Raw genomic sequence first — 18,614 nt, 5'->3', positions numbered from 1 at the left:
AAAAAGTCTAAAACAGCAGGTCCTAGATATGATAAGTGAACAGCATCACTTATCAAAATTTAGTGGCTGCTGGATGTGTGCACAGGGGTGGCTCAAAGGGGGGAGGTGAAAAAGAAAGTTTGAAAACAGCCGGCACGAACTTTGATAAGTGAATTGCATCACTTATCAAAATTCGGTGGCTGCTAAATGTGCACACGGAAACAGCGCAAAGGGGGGTAAAAAGAGGGGGCTGGGGGATTGGGGTGGATGAGTAGAGATCGGGCAGGGATCAACAGTTAGGGTTGTAGTTAGGTGGCACAAAAAGGGGTGAAAAAAATGAAAAACGGCAGGCACAAGCTCTGATAAGTGATGTGCGTCACTTATCAAAGTTTTGCGGCTGCGGGATGTGTGTGCGGAGGTGGCGCAAAGGGGGCTATCGGAAAAAAGCGAGCACGAGTGTTGATCGGTGAACTGCGTCACCGATCAACGCTCGCCGGCTGCGCACGGAGGTGGCGCAAAAGTGGGGTGGAGGGGGGTAAAAATAGGGGAAAGGGGATGGGGGATTGGGGTGGATGAAGAGAGATTGGGCAGGGATCTGTTAGGGTTGTAGTTAGGTGGCACAAAGGAGGGTGAAAAAAAATGAAAAACGGGATGTGTGTGTGGAGGTGGCACAAAGGGGGCTAAGGAAAAAAAATGAGCACGAGTGTTGATCGGTGAACTGCGTCACCGATCAACGCTCGGCGGCTGCGCATGGAGGTGGTGCAAAAGTGGGGTGGAGGGGGGTAAAAATAGGGGGAAGGGGGATGGGGGGATTGGGGTGGATGAAGAGAGATTGGGCAGGGATCAGTTAGAGTTGTAGCTAGGTGGCACAAAGGAGGGTGAAAAAAAATGAAAAACGGGATGTGTGTGTGGAGGTGGCACAAAGGGGGCTAAGAAAAAAAATGAGCACGAGTGTTGATCGGTGAACTGCGTCACCGATCAACGCTCGCCGGCTGCGCACGGAGGTGGCGCAAAAGTGAGGTGGAGGGGGGTAAAAATAGGGGGAAGGGGATGGGGGATTGGGGTGGATGAAGAGAGATTGGGCAGGGATCAGTTAGAGTTGTAGTTAGGTGGCACAAAGGGGGGTGAAAAAAATGAAAAACGGGATGTGTGTGCGGTAGTGGTGCAAAGGGGGCTAAGGAAAAAAAAGCGAGCACGAGTGTTGATCGGTGAACTGCTTCACCGATCAACGCTCGGTGGCTGCGCACGGAGGCGGCGCAAAAGGGGGGGAAGGGGGTAATGGGGGTGGAGGGGGGATGGGGTATGAAGATAGATTGAGGGGGTGAAGATAGATTGGGCAGGGTATCTGGGATCAATTAACACTTACAGTTGTAGTTTTCTTTCTTCTTTCTTCTGCAGGGATTGTGATGCTACAAGCTATGGCACCACAATACCCAGCACAGGAGCTCTTGCTGCGTCCGGCCTCTCTGCAGGAATCCTCAGCTAGAGTGAGGACCCCTGCAGACAGGTCAGACAGGTCAGAGGCAGGTCAGGTGCAGGTCACAGAGCGGTCACATCGCTGCTGTGACCTGTCATTAGTGGGATCGAAAGATTACATCGATCCCACCAATCCCTGCTCTGCCCGGTGACCATGGTAACTGCCTAGGATCGGAGCTCACAGCTCCGATTCCTAGGCAGGTCATGGCCAGGACATCAGCATGGCACAGAGCGGTCACAGCGTGACCGCAGCTGTGCCCTGTGGCTGGTGCGATCGCAGATCTAATCGATCGCGCCAACCACTTCCTGCAGGCCCTCAATCGGTACTCAATCCTAGCCTAGGATCCTGTTGTTTCAGCCAATCTGATTGGCTGAAACAAAGAGAAGCGCTGTGATTGGCTGTTCTGAATTGAACCGCCAATCACAGCTCACAGAGGGGCGGGCCAGGGCGGAGACTGCCTGGGATGCCGAGGCCATCTATCCTGAGGTAAGATGGCATCTGCATTTTAATGCGATCACCACGACTTAAGTCGCGATGTCGCATTAAAGGGCATGACGTACTATTCCGTCCATGGGACTTAGGTCCCGGGTCACATGGACGGAATAGTACGTCCATTGTAGGAAAGGGGTTAATTATGTGGTTCATACTTCAATTTGAAAAAAAACAATAGCTTTGAGGTAAAAAGTAGGTAACCATTAAATGGAAAATTTATCAAGACTGGCATTTTATACAGCAGTCAAGATGAAGAGTCCACTGGGGTAAAATACGCCAAATTCATTAAGAGGCACATCTTTCAGCTTCCAATTTGGCATATTCTTTTATTCACTCATGTCTCAGACTGGAATACACTTCTTCTACAGCTGATGCCACTATTGTTTCACTTGTCTACTTCAATTGTATTTCAACATGTGATTTTTCAGGATGGAATAAAATTATGTTTTATCCCTATTTTCTCTGGTGCCTCAGAATCTTGGATTTTCTATGGCTTTGGAACTTGTAGGGGGCTGTAACTGAGCCACCAGTGGTGCATGAGAATCACTCTTGGACAAAAGTGATGCCAATATTGTGGCAAAAGTAAAGTGAATCTGTCTGGTCATGCAAGCAAAGCTCCTCTCACTAACTTGAACCAAATTTTTAGAAAAGTTGGCAGAGCTGACGCAAAGATGCCAAAAATTAACAAATTTTGGAACGTTTTCTATCGTGAAAAGCACTTATTTAAAGGAAATATGTCACCATGCATTTGCTACCTCATCTGAGAGTAGCATAATGTAGGAAAGAAACCCTGATTCCATGTATCACTTAGTTTACTATTTGTTCTTTACTAAATGCAGCAGTTGTGACTCAATCAGAGCTCTTAAGGCCCCTTTACATTTAGTATTGCACCAGCGATCCCAACAACGATACGACCCGGTCAGGATCGCTGATGCATCGCTAAATGGTCCCTAGTGAGCTGGCACACAGGCAGATCTCACAGCGATGTAGCGACGCAGCAGCAGTCGTTACTTACCTTTCAGACGTTCTCCAGCCCGCATTCACGCGTCGCTCGTCGGCGCCAGCAGGAAGCCCAGCAGGAAGCGCCTGACGAGAAATGGAACTGGACGATCTCGCGCGATCAGCGATAATCAGTGGGGGAGCCGGTCGGAGGTAAGTATCACACATAGCGATATCGCTAGCAATATCGCTGCTGCGTCACAAAATCGGTGACGCTTTAGCGATATCGCTAGCGATATCGCTATGTGTAAAGGCCCCTTTAGATGTAGAATGTTGAAGACCTGATAAAGCTAGCCCCGCCCACACCAGGCTCTGTATATACATTGTCTATTGACAGTGAGCTGATTATAAGAAGAGGGGCGTGGCCGGACTCCTTTGCAGGTGGCAGGTAGTCACATCAATGATAATACCCTATTATAAAACATTCATTGTAAGTAAACAACAGCTCACAGCCTGACATGTGGCACAACGTTGAATTCAGTATTTTAAACTCTACCTCATGCTGTGTGCCTGCTGATCTTACATCCCCTGCATGCCTGCTTCACTCTGCCGCAGAGAAGAGATGAGATCAGCAGAGCCAGAGGGCCGGAGCAGGAGGTATGTGACGGTGCTTCATCAGATTCCTGCTGTGTTTGCTTTCTACAGACGCTCTATCTGCACTGTGATTTATTGCACCATCTTACACTTACATACAGATCGGGTCGCGCTGTCTGTGGGGTCATTTGGCTCTAGCGCCACCCGATCTGTGTATACAGTGGGTTGAAAAAGTATTTGGCTCCCTAGAACTTTTCAACCTTTTCCCACATATCATGCATCAAACATAAAGATACCAAATGTACATTTTTGGTGAAGAATCAACAACAAGTGGGACACAATTGTGAAGCTGAACGAAATTTATTGGTTATTTAAAATTTTTGTGGAAATGCAAAAACTGAAAAGTGTGGCGTGCAATATTATTCTGCCCCTTTACTTTCAGTGCAGCATACTCACTCCAGAAGTTCATTGTGGATCTCTGAATGATCCATTATTGTCCTAAATGACTAATGATGGTAAATATAATCCACCTGTGTGTAATCAAGTCTCCGTATAAATGCACCTGCTCTGTGATAGTCTTAGGGTTCTATTTGAAGCACAGAGAGCATCATGAAGACCAAGGAACACAACAGGCAGGTCCTTGATACTGTTGTGGAGAAGTTTAAAGCTGGATTTGGATACAAAATGATTTCCAAAACTTTAAACATCCCAAGGAGCACTGTGCAAGCGATCATATTGAAATGGAAGGAGTATCATACCACTGCAAATCTACCAAGACCCCGCCGTCCCTCTAAACTTTCATTTTAAACAAGAAGAAGACTTATCAGAGATGCAGCCAAGAGGTCCATGATCACTCTGGATGAACTGCGAACATAAGAAGGAAAAAAAAATTTTTCCAAAATTTCAAAAAAAAATTTCCTTCTTATGTTCGCAGTTTAGATTTAGTGTTAGGGACTCACAATATCTGGGGACCCTTGACGTTGGGTTGTGAGCTTATCTGCTTTGGCCAAAATAGTAACTAATACCCCATATCTATTTATCTTTTTGCACTTTTTATCATTTTTGCAGGATGCAGTTAGAGCCCTTTATGTTGGCTTGGTTTCTCTGTGTGATGCATGTTATAGTGCTGAGCTGCCCGCCTGCTATAATTATGGGCGTTATCAATAGGTTGCTCTGACACATTGCATCACACTTATCAGTGTGACTTATGTCTTAAGCAAGCCTTATTAGTGTGCTTTTTTCCACTGGGCAGCCGGACCATAATGGGTTACTGGCTGTCCTCATCAGTGGTATGCACCTGTGCTGCCCCAGCCTTTATCAATGGGGCTCTGCTGCATCCTGCCAGTGCATCAGTCAGGGTTTGGTGAGCTACCTTTCAAATGATGTTGTTTTTTTTGATATCCATAAACGTACCCGGTGTTAGAAAGGCCAAGTCAAAGTCCAGACCTGAATCCAATTGAGAATCTGTGGAAAGAGCTGAAAACTGCTGTTCACAAACGATCTCCATCAAACCTCACTGAGCTCGAGCTGTTTGCCAAGGAAGAATGGGCAAGAATTTAAATCTCTCGATGTACAAAACTGATAGAGACATACCCCAAGCAAGGTGGCACAACAAAGTATTAAGTTAAAGGGGCCAAATACTATTGCACGCCCCACTTTTCAGTTTTGGAATTTCAACAAAAATTTAAAATAACCAATAAATTTCGTTCAACTTCACAATTGTGTCCCACTTGTTGTTGATTCTTCACCGAAAATTTACATTTGGTATCTTTATGTTTGAAGCATGATATGTGGGAAAAGGTTGAAAAGTTCCAGGGAGCCGATTACTTTCGCAAGGCACTGTAAGCTCAAGCTGCAGCAATAACTCACAATGATCTTCAGAGTGACTGCATTGTGTGACCCTGAGCCCGACTCCAGGACATCTTGCAATGTATAGGTCCTGCAGCCTGGCCCAGGAGTGCTCAGTGACAGTCAGTGCATATAACATTGTATATGTGCACATAGTAAAGTGCAAAACACCACCCAGTACACAAATACAGCTTTTGCACTATATATATCTAACCTGGGCTATCTGACATAGCCAAACACTCAAAAACACAGGTGTGCAAGCTGCACCATACGGCCAACTTGCATCCAGATTTCACCACCATCTGCATCTTCACGATGCAAATAGCGATGAATATAATGGAGGACAGAACCACCTACTCCTTCCACCAGTCACAGCATTTGCGACTGAGACAGCAGATGTGATGACGTCTGCTGTGCGGTAAGTCGGTGAACAAAGCAAAGACCGGAGCAGAGCGCCGGGGGAACAGGAGTGAGGTGAGTGTGTGGTTTTTTTTCTTCTTTTCTTAATGTGTGTTTGGCATTTGTTTCTGGACATAGATAGATATATGATGGCTCAAACTGTATATAGGGGCAATGTGATGGCTCATACTGTATATAGAGAGCTATGTGGGTAATCATGCTGTATATATTGAGGCTCTGTGAGGGTTCCTGCTGTATATAGGGGCTCTGTGAGGGCTCCTGTTGTATATAGGGGCTCTGTGAGGGCTCCTGTTGTATATAGGGGCTCTGTGATGGCTCTTGCTGTATAAATTGGGCTCGGTGAGTGCTCCTGCTGTATATAGGGGGCTCTGTGAGGTGCTCTTGCTGTATATAGGGGGCTCTGTGAGGGCTCCTGATGTATATAGGGGGCTCTGTAAGGTGTTAATGCTGTATATAGGGGCTCTATGAGGTATTCCTGCTGTATATATGGACTCTGAGGGCTCCTGCTGTATATAGGAGGCTCTGTGAGGGCTCCTGCTGTATATAGGGTGCTCTGTGAGGGCTACTGATTTAAATTGGGGGCTCTGTGAGGGCTACTGATGTACATCGGGGGCTTTGTGAGGGCTCCTGCTGTATATAGGGGCTCTGTGATGGCTCTTGCTGTATATAGATGGCTCTGTGAGTGATCCTGCTGTATATAGGGGCTCTGTGAGGTGCCCCTGCTGTATATAGGGGGCTCTGTAAGGGCTCCTGCTGTATATAGGGGGCTCTGTAAGGTGTTAATGCTGTATATAGGGGGCTCTGTGGGGTGCTCCTGCTGTATATAGGGGCTCTGAGGGCTTCTGCGGTATATAGGGGCTCTGTGAGGGCTCCTGATGTATATAGGGTGCTCTGTGAGGACTACTGATGTACATTGGGGGCTCTGTGAGGGCTACTGATGTACATCGGGGGTTCTGTGAGGGTTACTGATGTATATCGGGGTCTCTGTGAGGGATCACACTGTATATAGGAGGCTATGTGAGAGCACCTGCTGTACATAGGGAAACTATGTGGGTGCTCATACTGTATGTAGGAGGCTACACTATTCCATACTTTTATTTGTGGTATACTACCCGATGCCAGACATATAATGTAATATATACTTGGTTGGGGTCTGCCGATTCCAGCAGTTAATATATAACTACGAGGAGTTGCTCTGCACACTTGCTGTCATGTGCTAATTAGAGTGTCAGCCATGTCTGCAGGGTTCTATTCACCAACAAAGCTGATACTCCAGTTGCCACTTGACTGCAAGTCTGACTGCGCTGAAATCAGCAGAACCAAATTTTAATCAGAGCGGTGATAATGAGGGCAATCTGTCTTGTTGCTCAGAGCCTGAGACTCCAGGGGGCCCATGGCCAGATTGCCCTCATCATAAGCAGCGTGCTGGGCAGGGAGGGGGGCCCAGACACATTTCTTGCACACGGGCCCAAAGCTGCCTGTGTCCGCCCCTGCTCCCACTCATACATATTTCCTGCAAACTAAACTTGAACTTTTCTATATCACAACCTCTAACCTTATTATTTCTTGTAATGTAATTAGACATTCTCTGGCTTATACATATGATAGAAAAAAAACTACAATTTTACTTTGACGTAACAGATTGAACTAATATGACTATCTTTTTTTTACTTTGTGGATGCAAAACTGTAAACTATTAGTGGTTACATACCTCATCTACACGTCCCACAGCACCATAAATCTTCGCTATCTGTCCAATAAGACATGGGTATTGTTCACCAATTCCTTTCAACACAGAAAGAGACCCAGCCAGGGTCAGCGGTTCATATGACGAAATGTCTAATAATATGTTTACTACAATATCACTGTAGCTTGGATCAGGTAGATATTTGGTAAGGACAGGTATTGTTACTGCAAGGACCTGAAAGGAAAAAAAAATATTAACCATAATTAAGTGGTCAAAATGAGACAACATATTTGTAGATAAAGGAGGGTTGAATTTGCAAGCCAGTGATAAAAGTAGAAATTCTAATTCTGTAATATACACTGCATAGAATATAATGTGCCTTTTTGGCTTTGCTATTTTGAAAAAGTACAGCTGCATTTGATATCACACAGGATTGAAAGGAATCAGAGAGAAAATGTCTTAGTAACAATTTATCAATTTTTTGGATGGAAATATTATATCTTTGTGTTTGCTCATGACTTCTCATAACCCCTTCCCGACATTGAATGTATCTATACGTTATGGTGGGCTGGTACTTATAAGATGCATGGATACAGAGGCTGTGCGCGTACAATCTCCGCCGGGTATAAGCTGATTCTGACAGCTGACAACTGACACTTTAACCCCCTAAATACTACAATTGATATTGATCCCAGTATTTAGCAGGCAAGAAGGGAGAGGGAGCACTATTATGAATGGGTCACCGAGGAGGATGGCAGGAACAGGCTAAGCCACCAGAAGACCAGAGAGGTTGGTAACTAAGCGGATTGCAGACCCCTGATCCTATCCGCACGAATAGCAGTAGCCGTGGAGCATTCCTACGATGCCCTAGAAGCTTCGTCACAGCCGGAGGACTAACTAAGCCAAAAGACAGAAAGATGAAATCTAAACTGCTCCGGAGCAGATCCCCAAAGGAATAGACAGCCCCCAAACATATATTGTCGGTGAGACAAGATGAGACACAAACACAGGCAGAGAACAGACTGAGCACGCTGAACCCAGGCAGCAAACAGAAAGCAAAAGAAGACAAAACCAGATTATATGCAAAGGATTAGCAAAAGAATCACTTAGCTGAACATGCAGATCAGGCAGGGGACAAAAGAGCTCCAAATGCACACAGAGGAAAAAATCACCAGCAACCTTCAAGAGCAGCCAGCTCCATTATATGCTCCCAGCCAACAATCCCAGATTCCCAATTATCATCGTCAGGTGGAGAACCTCCATCCACCTGGCCAGCTCCACTACTCTCAGTAACCACCAGAGGGAGCAGAGGGAGCTTTGGCTCAGAAATCCGAGCAAGGGAGTTCTCAACAGAGCACCCTCTGCTCTCCAGTTAATGCCCCCTGCAACATCATCGCGAGGGGCCGATCTTTTCCATGGTGATCCGTAGCCATCATGATGACATGTAGGTCACCAGAGCTAGCAAACAACACCATGCTTAGAGCATAGTGTCGCAAATTTTTCTGTCAGTGCAGCGCAGTGTGAAAATGTAAAATCTGGGACTAAAATTTTGGTATTAAAGATGTCATTATTTTTTTCTTTACTGCCCAATGTTATAAAATGCTGTAACCCACATGTGGTGTCAATATGATCATTGCACTCCTAGATGAATTAATTGAGAGGTGTAGTTTGTAAAATGTTGTCTCTTAGCAGGGTTTCTGCTGTTCTGGCACCTTAGGGGCTCTGCCAATGTGACATGGCAGCCTCAAACTATAAGGAGAGCTTTAAACTAGAACAATGTAGGAACGGAAGCAAAAGGCCAGAAAAAGCCATACACCTGACAAATGCTATTGAGAACTCTGCTATTAGAAATGGGAGGAAAGAACAAAGACAAAAAAATCTAAATAATAAAAATATTGGAGAAAGAGAAACCAATCACAAACTAAAATGTTTCTAGTTCCATAGTGGGACAAAATAAAAAAAAGAAAAAAGTAAAAAAGTGGAAAAAATGTAAAAATCTATATAAAAAAAAATCACAACATAACATATACAGTTGAAACCAGAAGTTTACATACACTATATAAAAAGACACATATGCATGTTTTTCTCAATATCTGACATGAAATCAGAATAAACCTTTTTGTTTTAGGTCAATTAGGATTAATCTAGCTTTTTTATGTCTCGCTTCACTGTGAATATTGACAGAATCTTACTAGCTTCTGCCATCATCTTCAAAAGGTCTTTTGCTTTTGTCCAAGGGTTGATATGCATATCGGACCAGAGCACGTTCATCTCTAGGACACAGAACGCATCTCCTTCCTGAGTGGTACAATGGCTGGAAATTCCCATCTTACTTGTACTTACGTATAATTGTTTGTACAGATGAACGAGGCACTTTCAGGTATCTTGAAATTGTATCCAAGGATGAGCCACACTTGTGCAAGTCCACAATTCTCTTCCTGATATCTTGTCTGATTTCCTGAGACTTTCCCATGATGCTACACAAAAAAGCAGTGTGTTTCAAGTGAGCATTAAAATAGATCCACAGGTGTGACAGATGAAGACACTGTGAACACTGTCTGGCCTATAATCCAGCAGTGTCTGTCTTTTTAGGCGTGACATCGTTGAACAGAGGTAACTCTGCTGCCTCATTATAGTGAATGGATCCTTCAAGGTTTCATCTGAATCACATCACTTGGAGACTTAGATGGAGACTTAGATGGAAACCCTAAAGTAAGTGCTCAGCATAGAGCACAGGATAAATGAGTTTCCAAAAGTTATGTATAATCTTCCCATTAAAAGCTTCAAACTCATTGCACAAAAATGTCCCCTTCAGGTCCATCATTTGTCAAATTCTGTGCTCCCAAATCCAAATACCCCTCTCTCTTCTGAGCCCCACATTGTGCCTAAATCACATTTAGTGTGCACATGTTTGGCACTTCTGTAGAAAGCTCGTCTAATTTATGGGTGCGTGCCTCCACAAGCATGAACTGGGCGCGATGTACTGGTCACTACAAAGTATTGGTCACTACAACGACAGTTTGCAAATTTCACTCAGCAACATCCATTATTGCTTGTTTCTGGAAGACACCCATGGAGTCAAAATTGTCACTACACCTGTAGATAAATTTCCAAAGTGGTATAATTTCCACAACAGGGCCACTTCAGAGAGGGATTCTACTCTTCTAGCTCTGATTGTGCTCTTTATATGGAGTCTGCAACTATTCTTAGGAAAATCTACTCTCCTGGAGGCAAACAGTGCTCCATCCTTCCAGAGTCTGGCAAAGCAGTACTGTACAGCCACATGTGGGGTATTTCTACATTCAGCAGAAATTGTGAGACAAACTGTGGTGCTATTTTTACCCATTTCACAGTGTGAAAATGTAAAATCTGGGACTAAAATTTTGGTATTAAAGATGTCATTATTTTTTTCTTTACTGCCCAATGTTATAAAATGCTGTAACCCACATGTGGTGTCAATATGATCATTGCACTCCTAGATGAATTAATTGAGAGGTGTAGTTTGTAAAATGTTTTCTCTTAGCAGGGTTTCTGCTGTTCTGGCACCTTAGGGGCTCTGCCAATGTGACATGGCACCCTCAAACTATAAGGAGAGCTTTAAACTAGAACAATGTAGGAACGGAAGCAAAAGGCCAGAAAAAGCCATACACCTGACAAATGCTATTGAGAACTCTGCTATTAGAAATGGGAGGAAAGAACAAAGACAAAAAAATCTAAATAATAAAAATATTGGAGAAAGAGAAACCAATCACAAACTAAAATGTTTCTATACTAATGCACAAAGCATGGGCAACAAACAAGGAGAACTGGAACTACTAACACAGGAAAAGAAATATGATGTCATTGGAATCACTGAAACTTGGTGGGACGATACACATGATTGGAATACAAGGCTGCAAGTATGCAACTTATTTGCAAGAAACAAACTTGATAAACGAGGAGGAGGTGTCGCATTTTATGTTAGAAACGTGTATATCTGCACAGAGATTGAAGCTTCTGAGACCGGGAGTTCTGTGGAAACTGTTTGGGTAAGAACACAGTGACAGAACAATGGAAAGGACACCATTGTAGGCATTTACTACAGGCCGCCTGTGCAAGCTGAAGATATGGATGAACTCTTTATGCATCAAATGGCCAAGTTCTCCAAAAAATATGACATAGTTGTCATGGGAGATTTCAACTATCCAGACATTTGTTGGGAATCTCTCTCAGGCAAAACTAACAGGTCAAGGAAATTCTTATCCTCTCTTGCTGACAACTTTATCTTCCAAAAGGTAGGGGAGAAAACAAGGGGATCTGCTACCTTGGATCTATTCCTTATAAACAGGGAGGAAATGGTTGAGGAGGTAAAAGTGGCTGGGACCCTAGGAGGTAGCGACTATGCTATTTTAGAATTTTGGATAACTAGAGGAGGAATACCTGTGAAAACTCAGACGTCAAGGTTAGATTTCAGAAAGGCAGATTTTAAGGGACTCAGAAAGAGAATTGAAGGGATCCAATGGCTGGATATCATTAAAGACAAAAATGTCCAGGAAGGATGGGAAATCTTGAAAAATTAAATTCTCAAAGCACAATTGTTAACAATTCCGAAAAGAAGGAAGAAAAGGAAGCATTTAAGGAAACCAGGATGGATGAACACAGAACTTAAGCACATGCTAAAAAGGAAGAAAGAAATGTTTATAAAATGGAAAGAGGGAGACATATCTAAATAAGAATATAATGCTGTCTGCAGAACCTGCAGGGCACCAATCAGATTACTAAAGCTGACAATGAATTGAGGCTTGCAAGAGACATCAAAAGCAATACTAAAGGATTTGGGGGATATGTCAAAAGTAAAAGAAAAGTGAAAGATGCTATAGGATTTTTACAGGATGAAAATGATGAAATGGTAAGACAGGATGTTGAGAAGGCCAAACTTTTAAATTCCTATTTTGCATATGTTTTCTCTCAAAAAGGAAATGTAACATCCACTGTTCTTCACTGTCCTATTAAGGGAATAGAAGAATCCAGGATAACTATAAACAGAAAGATAGTGAGGAAACACTTAGCTAAACTAAATGAATTCAAGTATCCAGGTGCAGATGAATTACACCCCAGAGTACTGAAGGAGATAGCAGAAGAAATTTTTGAACCCCTCTCCATAATCTTTGAAAATTCTTGGAGAACAGGAGAAGTCCCAGAAGACTGGAGAAGAGCAAATGTTGTTCCTATCTTAAAAAAGGGGAAGAAGGTGGACCCAGACAACTATAGGCCGGTGAGTCTGACTTCTATACCAGGAAAGATCTTTGAACAAATTATTAAACAACATGTATGTAAGTACCTGGATAAGAATGAAGTGATTAAACAGAGTCAGCATGGGTTTGCAACTAATAAGTCATGTCAGACTAACTTAATTTCCTTCTATGACGGAATCACTGATTGGGTGGATCAGGGAAATGCTGTAGATATTGTATATCTTGACTTCAGCAAAGCATTTGACAAAGTATCTCACACAATCCTTATTGAAAAAATGACTAGGTATGGAATGGACAAGGCAACTGTTAGGTGGATTCATAACTGGCTTAGTGATCGGACCCAAAGAGTGGTCGTAAATGGCTGCACATCCAGTTGGAAGAATGTCTCAAGTGGGGTACCACAGGGCTCTGTCCTGGACCCTGTATGGTTCAACATCTTTATCAACGATTTAAATGAAAGAATTGAGGGTAAACTGATTAAATTTGCTGATGACACAAAGCTAGGAGGGATAGCTAATACTAGAGAAGAGAGAGGATTCAAAAAGATATAAATAAACTGGAGCAGTGGGCAGCAACTAACAGAATGGTTTTTAACAGGGAAAAATGCAAAGTACTACATCTGGGCAATAAAAATGAAAAAAAGCGTATACAGAATGGGAGGAATAGGGCTAAGCAACAGCACATATGAAAAAGACTTGGGTATACTAATAGATCACAGACTGAATATGAGTCAACAGTGTGATGCAGCAGCAAAAAAGGCAAATGCAATTCTAGGATGTATTAACAGAAGCATAAAGTCTAGATCATGTGAAGTCATTATTGCCCTCTACTCCTCTTTGGTCAGACCTCATCTGGAATACTGTGTCCAGTTTTGGGCACCACATTTTAAAAAAGACATCAACAAACTGGAGCAAGTTCAGAAAAGAGCGACCAGAATGGTGACCGGTCTGCAAACCCTGTCTTATGAGGAAAGGTTGCAGGATTTGGGAATGTTTAGCTTGCAAAAGAGAAGACTGAGAGGAGACTTAATAGTTGTCTACAAATATCTCAAGGGCTGTCACATTGTAGAAGGATCATCTTTTTTCTCATTTCCACATGGAAAGACTAGAAGCAATGGGATGAAACTGAATGGGAGGAGACACAGATTAGATATTAGAAAAAACTTTTTGACAGTTAGAGTGATCAATGAGTGGAACAGGCTGCCACAAGAGGTGGTGAGTTCTCCTTAAATGGAAGTCTTCAAGCAGAGGCTGGACAGACATCTGTCTGGGATGATTTAGCGAATCCTACTTTGAGCAGGGGGTTGGACTAGATGGCCCAGGAGGTCCCTTCCAACTCTACGATTCTATGATTCTATGATTCAAACCATTCCAGGAAAATGTGAACTCCAATATGACGTGTCTTCCCTTCTGAGCTTTGCACTGTGCCTTAAAAGTAGTTTTTAATCACATGAGGTATAGGCATGCTCAGGTGAAATTGCATAACACGTTTTGGGGTCCATTTTCTTCTGCTACCCTTGTGAAAATAAAATATTTGGAGCTAAAATAACATTTTTGTGGGAAAAAATTGATTTTTTTATGTCCACGGCTCTGTTATAAACTTCTGTGAAGCACCAGGGGGTACAAGGTGCTCACCACACATTTTATATACATTCCTTGAAGGGTATAGTTTCCAAAATGGGGTCACGACATCTGCATTCCATTCTATCAAAATATGCATGCTAAAACATCACTCCTTCCTTTCTGAGCCCTATTGTGTGCCCAAACATTAGTGTTTTTCACCACATATGGAGTATCTGCTTACTTGCGAGAAATTGCGCAACAAATGTTGGGCTCATTTTCTTCTGTTACCTTGTGAATATAAAAAAATTGGAACTAAGAATTTTTTATGGGAAAAATGTGATTTTTTTATTTTCACAGCTTTAGTTTATAAACTTTTGTGAAGCACCTGGGTGTTTGTGGTGCTCAGCACACACCTAGATAGGTTCCGAGGGGTCTAGTTTCCAAAATGGTGTCACTTTTGGGGGGCTTGCAGTGTTTATGCACATCAGGGGCTCGACAAATGCAGCATGTCGTGAGCTAATTATTCCAGTAAATTTTGTATTCAAAAGGTCAAATGGTGCTCCTTCCCTTGCAAGTCCTATTGTACATCCAAACAGTAGTTTTCTACTATATATGGGGTATCCACATACTGAGGAGAAAATGTACAACAAATTGTATGGTGCAATTTCTCCTGTTACCCTTGTCAGAATAAAAAATTTGGGGCTAAAAAACCTTTCTGTGGGAAAAGTAATTTTTTTTATTTTCAGGGCTCAATCTTATAAACTTCTGTTAAGCATCTGGGGGTTCAAAGTGCTCATCACACATGTAGATAAATTCCCTGAGGCATCTAGTTTCCAAAATGGTGTCACTTGTGAGGGGTTACCACTGTTTAGGCCAAGAGATCTCCATTTGCCTCATTGGCATCCACTAATTATTCCTGAAATTTCGCATTTAAAAAGTCAAATGGAGCTCCTTCCCTTCCAAACCCTTCTGTGCGCCCAAGCAGTGGATTTCCACCACATATGGAGTATAGGCATGCTCAAGAAAAATTGCACAACAAATTTTGGGGTCCATTTTTTACTGTTAACCTTGTGAAATCAAAAAATAAAAATTTGAGAAAAAAGTTCACAATTTCCTTCCTTCCATATTTTCCTGTGAAACACCTGAAGGTTTATAAACTTCTTAAATGTGGTTTTGAACACCTTGAGAAGTGCAGTTTTTAGAATGTTGTCACTTTTGGGTATTTTCTGTCATATAGACCCCTCAAAAGTCACTATGGTCCCTAAAAAAATGGTTTCGTAAATTTTGTTGAAAAAATGAGAACTTACTAGTCAGTTTTAACCCTTGTAACTTCATAACAAAATAAAATTATGTTTCAAAAATTGTGCTGATGTAAAGTAGCAAATGTTATTTACAATCTATTTTGTGTGACCTAGCGCTCTGATTTAAGGGCATACAAATTTTAAGTTTTCTCCAAATTTCTGTTTTTCTTTCACAAATAAACTCAAGTCATATTGAAGGAATTTTACTACTATCATGAATTACAGTATGTCACGAGGGAATGTTCTGGAAGGTCCAGTCAGCCAGGGGAGCTCACTAGAGAGGAGGATCTGCGGTAGAGAGAAAGACGGTAAAAGCCTTCAGAGAGTAGCTGACAGTGGTGACGGTCATGGGGGGTGACCCAAAAGGATAGTAGCCGCAGATGGAGATGGTCTGGGGGTACCAAGTGGGCGGTGTACTTTGAAGGGTGAAACACTGTGGTGGAAGTGCCTAGGGCAGCCATGGTGGGAAGACCCACAAAGGACGCCACGATGGTGAAATTAAAAAGTGAAGGTACCCAGGTCTGTGAGCAAGAGAACAGCGAAATTCCTGTGATGATGTGCGGTGGTCGTCAGAGAGGCGGCCAATAAAAACGGACCTGTTGAATATAACTCCTGTCTATGTCTCGTGTCTGTCGGCGGCAAGAAGCGGGTCACCCCCCATCCCTGTTGGTTAAACACTTTTTCCTCCTATCCTACACATATACCTTGCTTCAGCTCCTGAATCCACCCTCAGTCTGTACCATTCCCCACCCAGGGAAGAGGGGAGTAATAGCGTACCGTAATACACCAACCAGACTAACAAGGTAAAGCAAACAGGGCTAAAGGAAAATACCAATTATACAACTATACTCACACAAACATTAGACGCAAACACTGGGGAGTGAAGGATGGGGTTGAAAGCAAAGTAGTAGAAGGATGGAAATTAGCACACACCCAAAACTTAATATAACAAATTTCCCTTTATCAAGACAATTATGCAAGAACTAGGGATTCAAAGAGTTTTTGCAAAAGCCAAATAAATTTTATTACACAAGAATTAAAAACAGAGCATCATTGCTAATGTAGGCATACACAGGCATAAGTAACAAAAACTGCACCTAACATAGATGTAAATGATCAATAGTAAATCTTAATGTAACACAAAAATATAAAAATCCCCTTATTTAATATTATTGTTAGGAGTCAGATTTCTTCCTCTCCTATGATGAAATCCAGACCCTTACATTCTGTAAGGTACTCCTGGGGTGGACCCACTAGACCGTGGCAACGAACCCCCCAAGGGCGAGCTGACCAGGTGGACCACCCCCTATACAGGGAGTGTATGGGGCAGGCCCACGGGGGACTATCACCACGGTAGCCGGTACCCGGGAAGGTCAGGGCGGTCAGAGAGGTGGATCCGAAGGGCAGGCACTGGACAGACGACACGGCTCGGAGACACAGGAGAGACGGCAAGTCTTGGCGAGACAGGGGGAATGGCAAGGCTTGAAGACACAGGAGGGAAACGGGCGAGGACTGAAGCCACAGAACCTAGGAGAGGAAACACAAGAGGAGCAAGGTAAATGCACGGAAAAGGCAGGGGAGCGCTAGGAGAGCGGCCAGAGTCACTAGCAAATACTAATGATAGTCAGGCATCGCCTCCAGAAGGAGGCGGCCTGATATAGGGAGAGCGAAGGCCTGCCGGGTCATGACCTCCAGCTGGAGGAGGAGACGCGCGTCCTCAGGCGGGGGAGAGCGCGCGCCCGGCCATAGTGAGGAGACGCACCCGCCGAGGAGGAGGAGCGGGAGCGCACACCAGGGGGCCGGACAGAGGCAGGCGTGGGCCGTGGACGGGGGACCGGGAGAGGCCGCGCCGAGGCCCGCAGCGGCCGGTGAGGCAGAGAGGTGACCCCCGGAGAGCGGGTGAGCCGGGGCCGGAGGGAGGTAAGAGAGGAGGTCCGCGGCAGCCGCCGCATGACAGTACCCCCCCCTTACGCGCCCTCCCCTGCAGACCGGACAAAAATTTAGCCAGGATTCGAGGAGCTTGGATATTCTCCTGGGGTTCCCAGGATCTCTCCTCAGGACCAAAGCCCTTCCAATCAACCAAGAAAAAGGTTTTCCCTTTTTGCTTTCTCATGGCCAAAATATCTCTCACCTCAAATACATCGTCTGCGGCGGCAGGCGGAGGTGAGTGAGGAGCTTCAGAAAGGAAACGATTGAAAATAACTGGCTTAAGCAAAGACACATGGAAAGCATTAGGGATGCGGAGAGAGGCGGGAAGACGCAATTTATAGGAGACATCATTAATACGGGACAAGATCTCAAAAGGTCCAATATAGCGGGGACCCAGTTTGTGGGATGGGACCTTGAGGCGAATAAACTTGGAGGCTAGCCAAACTTTGTCACCTGGGTGATATGGTGGGACATCCAGGCGCCTCTTGTCTGCGAATCCTTTTACCCTGTTACGCACCAACTCGAGAGCGGTCTTGGTCTCCTGCCAGATCCTGGAGAATTCGCCGGACAGAAGATCAGCCGCCGGTACACCCGAGGCGGGGGGAATTGGTAGAGGTACACCAGGATGTAGACCGTAGACAACAAAAAACGGGGATTTGCCAGAAGATTCACTGATGTGGTTATTATAGGAAAACTCAGCCCACGGGAGTAATTCAGACCAGTCGTTCTGGTGGATATTAGAAAAGTGCCGGAGGTAGTTCACCAAACTCTGATTCGTCCGTTCTGCCTGACCGTTGGACTGCGGATGATAAGATGAGGAGAAGTCAAGGGTGACATCCATCGATTTGCATAGAGCTCTCCAGAAGCGAGAGGTGAATTGGACTCCTCTGTCCGAGACAATATGTTGGGGCAGACCATGGAGACGAAAGATGTGCTGGACGAAAATCTTCGCCAAGGCGGAAGCCGATGGCAAGCCAGGCAAAGGGATGAAGTGGGCCATTTTAGAGAATCTATCCACTACTACTAAGACGACAGTACACTTGGCAGAGGAGGGTAAGTCCGTAATAAAGTCCATGGCAATGTGTTGCCAAGGCGACGAGGGTACTGGAAGTGGATGTAGAAGACCAGAAGGCAGCTGCCGAGGCACCTTGA

The 18,614-nt window shown here is 44.1% G+C and overlaps 1 protein-coding gene across 1 annotated transcript in view; it reads right to left on the bottom strand.

Annotated features, from left to right (window-relative positions):
* The window catches only part of VEPH1 (ventricular zone expressed PH domain containing 1), a 915,267-nt gene that overhangs the window by 602,825 nt on the left and 293,828 nt on the right, over positions 1-18,614 (bottom strand). Inside the window, exon 7 of the mRNA XM_073578996.1 lies at positions 7,461-7,670. Coding sequence (XP_073435097.1) covers positions 7,461-7,670 — 210 coding nt within the window. The remainder of the gene's footprint in view (positions 1-7,460; positions 7,671-18,614) is intronic.

Source organism: Dendrobates tinctorius, unplaced genomic scaffold (assembly GCF_039654945.1).
Source record: "Dendrobates tinctorius isolate UK_male_01 unplaced genomic scaffold, ASM3965494v1 ptg000060l, whole genome shotgun sequence".
NCBI classification, from domain to species: Eukaryota; Metazoa; Chordata; class Amphibia; order Anura; family Dendrobatidae; genus Dendrobates; species Dendrobates tinctorius.
The sequence above is the reverse complement of the archived record's forward strand: the minus strand, read 5'-3'. Positions and strand labels throughout refer to the sequence as shown.